The sequence below is a fragment of the Homalodisca vitripennis genome, chromosome 1 (genome assembly GCF_021130785.1).
Source record: "Homalodisca vitripennis isolate AUS2020 chromosome 1, UT_GWSS_2.1, whole genome shotgun sequence".
Classification (NCBI taxonomy): domain Eukaryota; kingdom Metazoa; phylum Arthropoda; class Insecta; order Hemiptera; family Cicadellidae; genus Homalodisca; species Homalodisca vitripennis.
In genome coordinates, this window is record NC_060207.1 from 32,669,842 (window position 1) to 32,684,780 (window position 14,939).

General features: G+C 32.2%; 1 protein-coding gene across 3 annotated transcripts in view; it reads left to right on the forward strand.

Annotated features, from left to right (window-relative positions):
- LOC124359499 (A disintegrin and metalloproteinase with thrombospondin motifs 20) overlaps positions 1 to 14,939 on the forward strand; it is a 302,767-nt gene that overhangs the window by 274,684 nt on the left and 13,144 nt on the right. Inside the window, exons 19-27 of one of the 3 annotated variants that reach the window (XM_046812275.1) lie at positions 1,186 to 1,390; positions 2,293 to 2,457; positions 5,842 to 6,006; positions 6,979 to 7,170; positions 8,244 to 8,435; positions 9,115 to 9,273; positions 10,198 to 10,374; positions 11,105 to 11,290; positions 13,924 to 14,097. In XM_046812275.1, the coding sequence (XP_046668231.1) occupies positions 1,186 to 1,390; positions 2,293 to 2,457; positions 5,842 to 6,006; positions 6,979 to 7,170; positions 8,244 to 8,435; positions 9,115 to 9,273; positions 10,198 to 10,374; positions 11,105 to 11,290; positions 13,924 to 14,097 (1,615 nt within the window). The remainder of the gene's footprint in view (positions 1 to 1,185; positions 1,391 to 2,292; positions 2,458 to 5,841; positions 6,007 to 6,978; positions 7,171 to 8,243; positions 8,436 to 9,114; positions 9,274 to 10,197; positions 10,375 to 11,104; positions 11,291 to 13,923; positions 14,098 to 14,939) is intronic. The other 2 variants (XM_046812294.1, XM_046812284.1) reach the window with 2 other exon arrangements.

Genomic DNA, 14,939 nt, shown 5'->3' on the forward strand with positions numbered 1-14,939 from the left:
TGTCCTCAGGTGAGTTGTTCACAACAAACCAGCAAATATTGGTATTTGTGTCAAGGTACAGAACAGACTAGAAGTATCATCATTTCTATGCAACGGGATAGATAGGCCTGATCCACCCAAACAACCTTGCAATAACCACTGTGTCCTCAGGTGAGTTGTTCACAACAAACCAGCAAATATTGGTATTTGTGTCAAGGTACAGAACAGACTAGAAGTATCATCATTTCTATGCAACGGGATAGATAGGCCTGATCCACCCAAACAACCTTGCAATAACCACTGTGTCCTCAGGTGAGTTGTTCACAACAAACCAGCAAATATTGGTATTTGTGTCAAGGTACAGAACAGACTAGAAGTATCATCATTTCTATGCAACGGGATAGATAGGCCTGATCCACCCAAACAACCTTGCAATAACCACTGTGTCCTCAGGTGAGTTGTTCACAACAAACCAGCAAATATTGGTATTTGTGTCAAGGTACAGAACAGACTAGAAGTATCATCATTTCTATGCAACGGGATAGATAGGCCTGATCCACCCAAACAACCTTGCAATAACCACTGTGTCCTCAGGTGAGTTGTTCACAACAAACCAGCAAATATTGGTATTTGTGTCAAGGTACAGAACAGACTAGAAGTATCATCATTTCTATGCAACGGGATAGATAGGCCTGATCCATCCAAACAACCTTGCAATAACCACTGTGTCCTCAGGTGAGTTGTTCACAACAAACCAGCAAATATTGGTATTTGTGTCAAGGTACAGAACAGACTAGAAGTATCATCATTTCTATGCAACGGGATAGATAGGCCTGATCCACCCAAACAACCTTGCAATAACCACTGTGTCCTCAGGTGAGTTGTTCACAACAAACCAGCAAATATTGGTATTTGTGTCAAGGTACAGAACAGACTAGAAGTATCATCAGATGTATGCAGTGGGATAGATATGACCTATCCACCCAAACTACATTGTAATAATTTCCTCAGGTCAGTTGTTTGCAACAAACTAGTATTGCCAGTAAATTTTATTGGAAAACATTAAATTAAATGGTTTTCAGACATCTGGAAGTAATAATTACAAACAATAAAATAAAATCCATGAAAAAACTAATTTACACTTCAATAGTTCATATTTCTCACTACTCAATCTTCAACTTAACAACTGAATCTCTCGTCCCACAGATGGCAAGTGAGCAGATCTGAGTGTTCAAGTCACTGCGGGGAAGGCCAGCGCACACTGACAGTCCAGTGTGTCCAGCAGTTCTCGGACTACAAGGCATCATCTGTACACAACTCTTCCTGCAGTCACCTGCCCCGACCCCCAACTCACGAACCTTGTGTCGGGCCGTGTGATCATGCCCACTGGCGCTTCACTGAGTGGGGGCCGGTAATGCAGTTACTTTCAGTCAATATATATATATATATATATATATATATATATATATATATATATATAAACATATATTAATATATATATTATTAATATATAATAATAATAATAAAAAAAATATATAATTAACTTATATATAATTCTTTCTTACAGATACAGGTTTTTGAAAAATATGCTGGAGTAAAATTTTTGCTTTATTGACACATTTTTATACATACATTGTTGATTCCAAAAAATATACAAAGTGTGGGTGAATTTTTTTATAGTACAAAAATATCCGCTTAAATTTTACTTGAGAGTTCAAGCTTTTCATAAATTTCATAAACAGAGCTTGTTTTATGCTACTCTTACCCAAGTTAGAATTCTTTTAACCTCAAATTTATAAAAGTACACTAAGAAAGTCCACCTTCTTTTAAATGCTGCTTTTTTCAGGTCCAATTTTGAGTTTTCACTAAGAGCATGTGAAGAGAAAGATTTCCTGTTCTTATAAACCAAACAAAATTTTAGTTTGAAGTATCGAAGGAAACATAATTTTCCTGAAATGCAGCTAAACAATACAGTTGCAACTTCTTCAGAGCATGCAAAGAAAAATATCCCTGAAGGCAGTTTCCTACCGGAAAATATAATATGGTCTTCTAATTCAATTTTAGAATTATCTAATCGTATAACAAATCACAACAGTATTTTGATGAACTAAGAATATAATATTCAAACATATATAATTATTTTTTTCACTTGAGGAATAATATTACTAGTGTAATATATCATTCAAATGAATAATTTTATTACAAACATTTTATTTTGGATGACATCAAATGAGTGTATGACTAATGATTAAAAATGCTGTTGCTTGCAATGTTGTTGTGAGTTTCTACACTAACATTAGATATATGTTGCAGTGTACCAAGACCTGTGGATCAGGCATGCAGAGGAGGATGGCGGAATGTGTCAATGACATGAACGAACCTTTGGAGGAGAAAGAATGTCGAGAAAGCGAGCGAACTGTGGAGAGGGCTTGTGGAACACAGAAGTGTCCCCAATGGGCAGTGGGAGAATGGGCTCCTGTAAGTCCTACATTTCTATTTTTTTAATTATTATATTTTATTTTATTGAGATTAAATAAGGCTATTGCCATTTATACAATTTAATGTAAATAAAAGTCGTTTGACAGGTATTTGGTCTTCCGATCATGTGTTAGTTTGCTTATTTAAACGCATATGTGACAGATACGGCCAAATAAAAAATAATTGAATCGGAAAAAGTAAACGCTCTGTGGTGTAATGGTAGCACATTCACCCGGCAAGTGAGAGATCCGGGTTCGACTCCCAGGCGGAGCAAGTACTTTTTGCGATTCAATGTTTATTGAAATTAAATAAGGCTATTGCCATTTATACAATTTAATATATATATATATATATATATATATATATATATATATATATATATATATATATATATATATATATATATATATATATTAAAAGCATATTTTAAAAATAATGCTGAATGAATGTTTATACACACAAAAATTATTACAGACTTTTTTCTAAAGGAGTGCAGTGAATTATCCATAAATTAGTGCTTTAATAAATTACTAGCAGTTGCCCGCATCTTCGCACGCAATTTCCTGTTGATGAACAGTACACTATATTCACGTATTCTTTTTCTATCAAATTCTAAACATTCCTGAGATCATTTATAGTCGTTTCTTCGTGAGCCTCTTGAGCTCATTATGAAGGTATGTACCATATTTCCTGCCTCTATCTTTCATGGTTTTTGCTAGATGTTGATAAGTATTCAGTACAATTAATTTATATGGATGAATCTCGATAAACTAATTAAGTTATAAAGAATCAAATTCAGTCTGTTAAAATTAATTTTCTGTCTAAGATATTTCTAGTATTATTGTGGAGTTTGCCTTGTGCTCCAATTAAGAAAATGTGTCAACGAAAACCACTTTCGATCGTAAAGCGTCTTTTTCAGCTCTTTTCATTTAACTTCGATCTAACCAAATTCGATTACCTTATGTTCAAATATTCACGGCTTTGTACAATGAGGTCGTTTTTATAATAGCGTTTAATAGTATTTTCATTGCATTAGATAGTTTATTGATCATTGGTGCAATCTAAATTGAAAATTAGGCAATAACTTCTTCTATGCAATCTGCGTTACACTACTGATCAAGCACTTTGCAATAATAATTTTCTAAACTTTAAATGTAAACAAATGTTTCTGCCTCTTTAATGAACTTCAGCTGAAAGTATCAGTTCACTTTGTATTACATGTCATAGCGCAATCTCCGAATCCAATATAAAACACTCTAACATCAACAACAATTTATTAAAACAAATTAATTAAATAAACTATTTAAATCGGACCAAATCATGAAGCTAAACCATTCTCGAATCCCCTTCAACACACACACACAAAATTTCATCAAAATCGGTCCAGTCGTTTAGGAGGAGTTCAGACACATACACACGAACAAAAGAAATATATATATAAAGATACTAGCAGTTGCCCGTGGCTTCACACACAATTTCCTGTTGAAAAACAGTACACTATATTTATGTATTCTTTTTCTATCACATTTTTAAACACTCCTGAGATAATTGATAGCTGTTCCTTCATGAGCCTCTTGGACGCATTATGAAGGTGTGTACCATATTTCCTGCCTTTATATTTCATGGTTTTTGCTAGGCGTTGATAAGTTATTCAGTACAATTAATTTATATGGATGAATCTCGATAAACTAATTAGATGATAAAGAATCAAATTCTGTCAGTTAAAATTAATTTTCTGTCTAAGATATTTCCAGTGTTTTTGTTGAGTTTGCCTTGTGCTCAGATCAAGAAAATATATCAACGAAAACCAATTTCGATCATAAAGCGTCTACTTTTGGCTCTAACCAAATTCGATTACCTTATGTGCTCACAGCTTTGTACAATGAGGTGGTTTTTATAACAGCGTTTAATAGTATTTTCATTGCATTAGATAATTTATTGATCATGGGTGCAATCTAAATTTAAAATTAGGTAATAACTTCTTCTATGCAATCTGCATTACACTACTGATCAAGCACTTTACAATAATAATTTTCTAAATTTTAAATGTAAACAAATGTTTCTGCCTCTTTGATGAACTTCAGCTGAAAGTGTTAACAGCTGTTAAACATCAGTTCACTTTGTATTACGTGTCATAGTACAGTCTGTCGGATCCAATATAAAACACTCCAACATCAACAACAATTTATAATTAAAAAATTAATTAAATAAACTAACTAAATAAACACTAACTAATTAAATATAAAATACTCCAAAATCAACAACTACTTACAAATGAGAAATTAATTAAAAAAACATTTTTCAGTGGACCAAATTGTAAATCTAAACCATACTCGAATTCCATTGAAAACACACAAAAAACTTCATCAAAATCGGTCCAGCCGTTTACGAGGAGTTCAGTTACATACACACGAACACAAGAAATATATATATATATAAAGATATATATTATTAGCATATTTTAAAAATAGTGCTAAATGAATGTTTATACACATAAAAATTATTACAGATCTTTTGTCTAAAGGAGTGCAGTGAATTATCCATAAATTAGTGTTTTATTTTCTTCTACCCATTTACCATTAGTATTTTTTAGTAGTTTCTTTCACTTTCAAAAAACTAATCACAATTTTTGCTGTAAAATTGTTTTTGTACACAAAAAGAAGTCCTTATCATAAATTGAAAAATTGGCAGTTTAAATTAAAAACCTATGAATTACTTTATGTTATTCATAACATATATACAAACGTTTTTACAAATAATTTTTATGATGAAAAATTCAGTTATAAGATCAAATCTCATCACGGAGTCAGATATAGAATGATGATGTAAGATTTTATGACAATGAAAGAACTAATCATGTGTTAAATTCTCTCAGCTTAGTGTCACTACTATGTAATAAAAAAAACAAAATACATTGTTTCTTTTGTTTTTTTTCCCATTTACTCTTCCATTGAAGGAGAAGAAATTTAATTAGTTTTGCTATTGTCAAATAATGTCAATCTCTTACAACCTCAGACAGATATCTGGTGATGTTTCAGTGTTCTGTAACTTGCGGGTCTGGAGAAAGGATCCGACCTTACTGGTGTCAGTTGGGCAGTCAGTTGGTGACTCCACCTGACACCTGTGGGCAGGATCTGCCGCACCACAAGGTGCTTTTGTCAAATAATGTCAATCTCTTACAACCTCAGACAGATATCTGGTGATGTTTCATTGTTCTGTGACTTGCGGGTCTGGAGAAAGGATCCGACCTTACTGGTGTCAATTGGGTAGTCAGTTGGTGACTCCACCTGACACCTGTGGGCAGGATCTCCCGCACCACAAGATGCTATTGTCAAATAATGTCAATCTCTTACAACCTCAGACAGATATCTGGTGATGTTTCAGTGTTCTGTGACTTGCGGGTCTGGAGAAAGGATCCGACCTTACTGGTGTCAGTTGGGTAGTCAGTTGGTGACTCCACCTGACACCTGTGGGCAGGATCTGCCGCACCACAAGGAGCCTTGTCGAATGGATGACTGTGCCTCCTGGGTCGTTGGTGATTGGTCTCCTGTGAGTGTTTCTTATTCTTTTACCCCTACATTAAACTGATTTAACGTCTCTACCAAAGACTAATTAAGAACATTGAAACGGTTGATAGTTTTACCATCTGGTAAAACGGTAAAATCTGAATATTGATTTTGTTTTATGTTTTAACCTATCAATTTGTTGTATAAACAATCTTTTACATGGTTTGAAATTGTAATTAGGTCTTAGATTCCAACAGAATATCTTATAAATAAAAATTAATCGCTAAATGTGTTGCTAAGCACTAATCTTGAGAATATCTGAATCAATTTGGCTAATTCTTTATTTAAATGTTTGTTGCGGTCCGATGAAGGTTTTGATGAAACAAAAAATAGGAAAAGTTTCTTGGAATATTTTAGAATTTGGGAAAATAATTGTAATATTTACACAAAGTAGTTTAAACTGACACTAAACAGCTGTTGACACTTTCAGCTAAGTTCATAAGAGAGTCCGAAACATTTGATTACAAATAAATTTGATAAAATATTAAATACACAGTCCTTGATCAGCAGTGTAATGCAGATTGCAATGACGAGGTTATACGAGACTCTTAATTTTTACTACATACTGAATCAATGATGAACTTAAACCTTGCTCCTGAAGCCACGGGTAACTGCTAGTGAGATATAGTTGATGAACAAGTTTGATTATCCAATGTACAAAGATTTAACATACAGAACATTCTATAATAGATAACATAAACACTAGAAATCTAATCTCTTTTCAAATTCTAACCCATATCATAACTAGGTAAGCTAAGTAACCAAATCATAACGAAACAATCTGCATATCAGATGAATAAGGGCACAACTACTTCTGGCTCAAATTGACCTCTGCATTTTAGAAACTATACACATTTATTTCATATGAATTATTCATAACAAAAAATATTAAATTAAAATATGTGATGACTACTGCAATAAGAGTCATTTTTTACTGACGACTGATGTATTGCAGTGTTCAGTGACCTGTGGGGTGGGGACAGCAAGTCGGTCAGTGATGTGTAGTATTCAGGGGGTGTGTTCGCCCAGCACCAAACCTCCCGTCACAGAGACCTGTATGTTACACCCCTGCAGTCTTCAACATGAGAATGCTATCAACAGCATTGATTACCACCGTTACATTTGGCGCACTGAGGACTGGCAGCCCGTGAGTTTAATCACCTGTTTTTATTAGTTTATCTATTAATATTTAATAATAAAAATGTATATTTTGAATTTATATTTTTAAAGCTACAAATAATTACTATTTTTACTTTCTTACTGTATAGTTAAGAAATGTACTGTTTTCACCTAGAAACGATTTTTTGGGGTTATAAAAATATTTATTCTATAGTTCCTACATAAAAAAATGGTTCTGTAATGTTTGTTACACATATAAATAAGAAAGAATAAAACCTTCAAGTTTAATGTCTAAACCAAACTATTTTAACTCAGCCTACTAAAGAAATTTTATATTCTTTAAGGTTTTTTTACCTAAATATCCATGTTTTATTTCAAAATATCCATTTTCTCAAAAATAGCTCTAAATTATTTTAAAGTTATTTTTAGTCATTCACAGCTAATTAAATGCTAAACACAATTACATTACTGGATTCTCCTAAAATTTTAATTCATAATATGTGAAAGAATACATTTTAATTTTTGTATGTTTAAAAATCTAATTAAAACCATTGTATTCCATACAAATAGTTTAATTTTGTTTGAAATTAATATGTACGTCTACTTTATTACATATCCTTAAAGAACTTTTTCTGTTGAAACTCTGCTGTTTTAATACTTGTACATGATGAAATGATTAAACTCAATATTTTGTTATGTCTGTGTTATCAATTTTGGCAAAAGATTGTTCTCTAAAATAGCTTCTATAGTTTTGTTTAAATTTTCATAATACAAAACAATTTTTATCAGTTTGAAAAACATCAGAAACCATATTCAAATCTTCATTTTTAAATAGAATTTTGGTTCTTATTTATTGTGTATTCAGTCCCCTCGTGTATTATTTCAGTTAGGATAGAAATGATTGTGGGTTCATCAAATAAATTGTTATTTAATATTATGCAATATACAAATTATTTGGCAATTGATATTTCATCAACGGAGCATGTTTTATTTTTATTATTGTAAAATTTATTCCATTGTAGTATTTGAATATATTATTTACAGTAGTATATGGCTGTTAAGAGGGCTGTTAGCAACAATAACTCTGAGTGTCTGTTGCAGTGCTCAGTGACATGTGGGGAGGGTATCAAACGGAGGGCTATTGTATGTTACGATGAGATGGCCCGTAAGGTGACGGACAGCCACTACTGCGCTCACCTCGAGCACCCAACCACCGAGAGTGGCTGCTTGGAGCGGGCCTGTGCCACGTGGCGCGTCGGCGAGTGGACTCCTTGCTCTGCTACTTGCGGTCAGGTCCGTATGTACAAATATCCATCACCTTTTTTCAAACGACTATGGATTATTGACATATTTCTAACACAATGTGCTGGATTATGCAAAAGCAAAGCAGCTGTTTTACCACAATGTACAGTTATCTGTTTGTAAACGTACTGTAATAGTTCCATACTTCTTAAATATTTAACTTTGTAATGTAGATTATGTCCAAGTTGGTTACTTTAAAATATATTAAATTTTGTGTTATGTTTTACATTGTCATGAGTGCTGAAAATTTTCAAATTTGTTTGTGTTTAGCAATTAACTAAAATTTTTAAACTACTGGACTATATTAATTTCTGTTAGAAATCAGAGAATGTTAGTAATCATGATTAAATGAGGAACTATAATCAACATTTTTTGTTGGTGCATCAAGTGAACTCGCTCTGGCAATAGATAAATAAATATATTCAATTGGGTGTGCAATAATTGTTAAAGAACCTTTGACAATTATTGCAAAACCTCACTCTGCAAAACCTTTAAATGCAAAGGTGTTATACCACCAGATGCTTGACCTTGTACCATAGTAAGCTTTAAAGTAGTTAAAAATAATCCTTACATAACTTAATCTTTCTTGTCTTTTGAGATTTTTTCTAGAAAAGTGAGCGATACCATTCTTTCTCCTTTATTCAACTACTGACAGCTACATTCTGTGTAGGGAGTAGAGAGCAGGGCAGTAGCGTGCATGACAGATAGCCGGGAAGTGGACCCGAGAGAGTGTACGACCACACGGCCCGAGGATCGAAGATCCTGCCTCACTCAGTGTCCGGAGACCAAAACCAACACCTTTAAGTGGAGGACAGGTGCATGGGGAGATGTAAGTTCATGAGACGACAATTTATAGCAGGTTTTGCAACACAATAAAAATAATTTATGTAGTTAACTCACAATAAAGTTTCTCTCAAGAAAGTTTCATGTCACACATGAACTTTAAACTTTCAATATTATCCATGTTATTATAAATTGAGATTTAGTTTATATCTTTACTGACAAACAGTTAAAAATAATTACCAAAATTAACTATATCAATTTTTATATTGTTTTAACAAAACACACACTTGAACAGCGGGTACAATGGCGGTATGTACTAACTTCAGTTCATTACCAAATTTATACTATCATACATAAAAACATTGATCTATCCAATCAGCAGTGAAAGGGGAAGGTAAGCGGTTGCATGTCTTAGTTTGAAGAAACTCACACAGTTCTTCTCTGTGCCATTTTTTGCTAACACCCTTAGTGGTAAAGGCCATGCGCACAGCTATACATACCTCCTTGAAATTTTGTGATCTTCCAGTACTTTTGTGTTTTGTGTATAGGACTGTTACATCTATAGTAAGTACAATACATTATGGATTACACAGTTTGTGTATCACATTACAAAAGTGTTGAATGGTGAAGCGAGTTTGCCTTACTAATCTAATTTGTATATATTCTATATAATTTGTGTACATATATTGTCTAATTTGTGTATAAAAATTCCGATTTCAATACACCTTAGCCTCAAAACATCTTACATTCATTTTCTTATATTCATAAATAACAAGACTATAAAAGTAGTCCCACAAATGTATATAGTTCCATTTATAAATTAAATCTTTCTAATAATTTATTAAGACATTATCATAATAATAATCTAACTCTGGTGTTGGTCAAAATATTATTTTTTTAGTGAAGTAAACATTAGCCTAACTATATATGACATCAATACCGTTAGCGAAAATTATTTGTTGTCCCCTAGTGTTCCGAGGAATGTGGTGGTGGAAAGAGGACAAGAGTGGTTGTATGCCAAGATGTGCTCGGGGAAATAACATCAGTCACTAGTCTCTGTCGGGATACCAAACCAGTGTCCACCATAACCTGCAACATGCACCCATGTAATCATGACGCTTCCTGGATATTCAGTGCCTGGTCTCAAGTAACTATCCTCAGTTTATCTTACTTTTTATTTGTATCATCAGTGATCTGTAAAACTTAGGAATAAATAGTACTAAGGCCATTGCGAGAGGAAAATTAACTATTATCAAGATATATCAGTATGTTTTGGTTAGTATAAAATCAGCTGTCACAAGTTAAAAATTATATTTCAATGAGAATTTCATTATAGTCACTTGTTTTCTCCATAATTGAATGATGATAAATGAAATATAGTGTTATTTATTGAAGTAAATTTAAAACCAAATATTGGTTTTTTTAACCTAATATGGAGGGAAAAGCCCTGTAGATTTTTAAGACTACCATTTATAATGTATGATCAGATTGGGTTGATCTAAAAATAAACCAGATTATTTATTGGTCAAGAGCCACAGAAGAACTACAGAAAATTTATTTACATAACATTATTTAGAATAAATTCGAGTGTAATGGGTTCCTTGAACATTATGCCGTGTATGTATTTTGGATAGATGGATTTAAATATTTATTTTAATCTATACTCATAAAAGCCAAACTTGTTACAAAATAGTGACACAACAAGATCTGAGGTTAAAACAGTTACTGAAAATGCAGTAGTGTATTCAATAAATTACAATGTGATAAAAAGAGGTTATTTTTGTTTTATTCGAAAAGGACACACAAAAATTAGAATATAAAAGAATAGACTAAAATTGGATGATTATTTTCTATAAACAATCAACGATGTTGTGTAGTGTAACCAGACGTGTGGAGGGGGCTACCAACATCGACAAGTGCGCTGTCAGAGCACACGAGGAGTGCCACTACCTGACACTGCTTGTCCCCAAGCTCAGCGTCCCCCACACGTCCAGACTTGCCATACACAACCCTGCTACCACAACAACTATGTCTACAAGTGGCGTGCTCAGGACTGGGGTCAGGTGAGAAAACTAGCAGCATCTTGGTTGAAATCTGTATTTCTTTTCCAATCCATTTGTCAAATAATAAAGATCTAGTGTTTTTTCTAGGCCAATTTAACAACGTTGGGAAACTTCAATATGAAAATATTATTGTTATTATTTTGAGATGGATTATGACCTGTGTACTGAAATTTAATAAGAACAAACTTTTAATAGATTTATTTATCAATAAACGTAAGAATAACAAAGATTCAATGAATCTTTCAAGATTCTATGAAATTGTAAACGTATATCCAAAGCACAAGAAATTAAGGTGTTAATATCTCTGATTGGTATGGTATAGTATTCCTTCTGTCATCCTATTCACCTTTGCAAAAACAGATTTAATATATATTGCTAAGAATGAACAATCATGCCAATGTTCAACAACATTTTATTAGCCTGTGTCTACAGCATTGTACAACACGATTATACGTTTAAAAAAGTCTCTCTTTAATTAGTTTAGATTATCTGTACACAAAAATTATATTAAATAGGCGTTAAAAAATAAAAACACACCAAAGTATTGGTTCTTCAAACAAAGTTATCACTGAATCTTTAACATAACCAATAATTTTTTTTTTTATTCTGTGATTCTTTAAAATTAAAAATTTTATTTGCTTGTTTGCATGCCATATATACCAACAATGATGCCTTCAATGTTTTTATAACCTTTCTTCTTGTCTTTGTTTTTTGTTTTTATATCTTGCTTTTAAACAGGTATAAAAATGTAACAACACAGCAAGCAGTTAAAGAAATATGTTTGTTTTCTTTTTTCACAAATATATATTTTTGTTACTTGAAATCTATTTACAATTTTTTATGAAATTCTCTAGACAATCAAGTCACCACAATTTTTGTGATTGCTAATTTGACCAAAGTCAAATAGTATATTGTGATATAACCTATCCATGAGAATTAAATACTTGTAATAATTGAAGTTTGATGCTTTATTCAGTTTATTTTGAACATTTTTAGTGTTTAACAGAAATTGGCTTGTAGACAATGCCGTTGAACCTATAGTATCTTAGTATATTCAGGTTATACTATTAAACATTACTGTAAGAATATAAATAATACAAACCAATAAGATTTGTGCTGTGTGAGATTTTTGTGTAAATCCATGTATGGTAAAATTATCTATAATCAGTAAATTACTTTTATAACCCACATTACAAATTTAATAAAATATTTGTTTTAATAAATACTTATAATTAGTAAACAAGAATATATTACATATGTTAGACAGTTTTTTTTATTGGCCACAAAGTTTTGGTGTACTGTTTTAATAGGAAATAGGAAACTTGCTTCCTTTGATTACAGTCTATTGAAAGCTTTCAATTAAGTGCTCATTGATGAGTTAAAGTAAAACGTATCAAAATCTGACATCTGTATTCTCCCTTGTGGACTAAGTACAATCCATCAATCACCATTGACAGTTTTGATTCTACTCTAGCTTTGTGGATTGTTTAAAATATATGATTACAAGTTCATAGAGTTAATCTTGTTATTATTTTGGTGTTTATGTTACAGCGCTTTTAATGACTGACTCAGACCTAACACAAATACTGTACACTTAAGCATTTATACACTGCCTTTTTAAACTACTAAACTACCTCATATAAACGGGTTTTCAACGTACCAGTTGATGCTTTAGTTCGTATTCTAGTGAAGGGTACAACATTATTCTGTAACTATCATTGCCTCATTAGAGATTTTACTTTATTTACACATTAGTAAATAGTTTCACCACAACAAGTTTTAATTGCTGTTGATAACAAGACTAATTTAATTCTAAGACCAATTCTTAGAAAAATAAATTCAAGGCTGTTTTGTGTGATGTTTTAGTGTTTTATATGTACGAGTAATTAATATCTTATTGTTTAATGGATATACAGTTGGTTATAACTAAACACCCGTATTGTGATAAGATTTATGTATAAGAGGCTGTTGTTTTACTTATATATTTATATTATCATTAAAATGTTGGTTTAACTCAATATCCACACTGGAAATGTATTATATAATTAGTACTAATTAGAATATAAGGTAATATCTTTTAAATATAAATCTTTTTCTATCTTAATTTATGGATTGAATATAATTATAATATATAAAACTTATAAAAAATAAATAACTATTTCTAAAGTTTTTTATGAAAGATAGATAAATTATCATTACAGGAAGTAATCACATGATATTCCTTTAATAATTCTTGTATTGTAAGTTTATTATAGTTTATGTCTGTTGTGAAAACATCTTATTAATGTATCAAAGTTAACAGCAACCAAAAACTAATGTGATACGTAATCTAAAAACTAATTAAACATCTTTAATAGGGCAATGCTGGTTATGTGAAAAATGTGTGCTCTTTATTTGTATGGTTTCAAAGAAAAATGTAATATTAAAAATAGTAATAATTTAATCTAATGTGATACTGTGTTTTCGCTGACTAATACAACATATTAATAAAATTTAGTGACAATTTAAACGGTCTAAATATATACAAACATGAATTGTAAAAATAATAATACAATCAGCCTTAATTAATTTAGGCTACGTTCAGTAGGTTAATGGTTAGTCCCTTATATTCACACAATGCCACTTACAAACAGTGTTCTCGTACTTGCGGGAAAGGCGTTCGACGACGGAAAGTGTTGTGTTTGGAAGAGCAGACGGGTCGAATAGTGAGCCCGTTGCTGTGTCCCGGGCCCAGTAGGCCTAAACCTGTCGAGAACTGCCGTCTGGCTCACTGTCCCCTCCAATGGATAGAGGGGGGGTGGTCTCAGGTCAGAGTTGTGGCATGTAACTGTTGGCTAACCTTCCCCTCACTCGCTGTTGTAGCCACGCGGAAGGGACTTAGTGGTGTGTTAGTTCTGGTGGATGGTGTTATGTCCTATAAAATGAGTTTACACACTCAGTTTAACCATTGCTTAATAATTTAACACTCTTAAGAAATTTGTTTTAATTTTACACTCCAATTTATTATTTTATTTTTGTTTGCAGTACATATTTTGCTAATTACCAAATGTTTAAGTTAGTATTAAAATGTTATGGAAGATGAGCAAAGAACCAGATTAGCAGTATTATTTTCATGGTATTGTTAGGAACTCCAGAAGTGCTAAAAGTATCAGTATGTCCTTAAATCTTGAAATGGGTTTGTCTAGAGTGATTTCACTGTAAGCAAGTTCTGCCAGTTCATAGTCATTGAAAAAGGTTGGATATTAAAAAAATGCATAACCACCATAGTAATAAAACAACTACAACAATTCCAACGAATATACTCGTACAAATGTTTCAAGTTTTTAAACCGATGTATCCATCCAACGTGACCCTTATCTATCTACACAGCAGTTATAGAATGCACCTTATCACTGACTGCTTTGAACGCTCCTTTTCAGTCCGTGTAATGGCATTTACTCAGAGAAGACCCAATGTTTGTTATTGTTTGAAGAGTGTGGTGTTCAGCAGTATTCTTAATAGGTCCTCTGGATTTTTTTCTAGGGGCATCATAGAAACACAATACAGTCAGAAAATTCAGGGCTTAATACATTTACGACAACTAATTATTACTTCTGTCATAGTTTCAATCAAAATGATCATCTAGGCTTTAGTAGATTACTGGTTTACA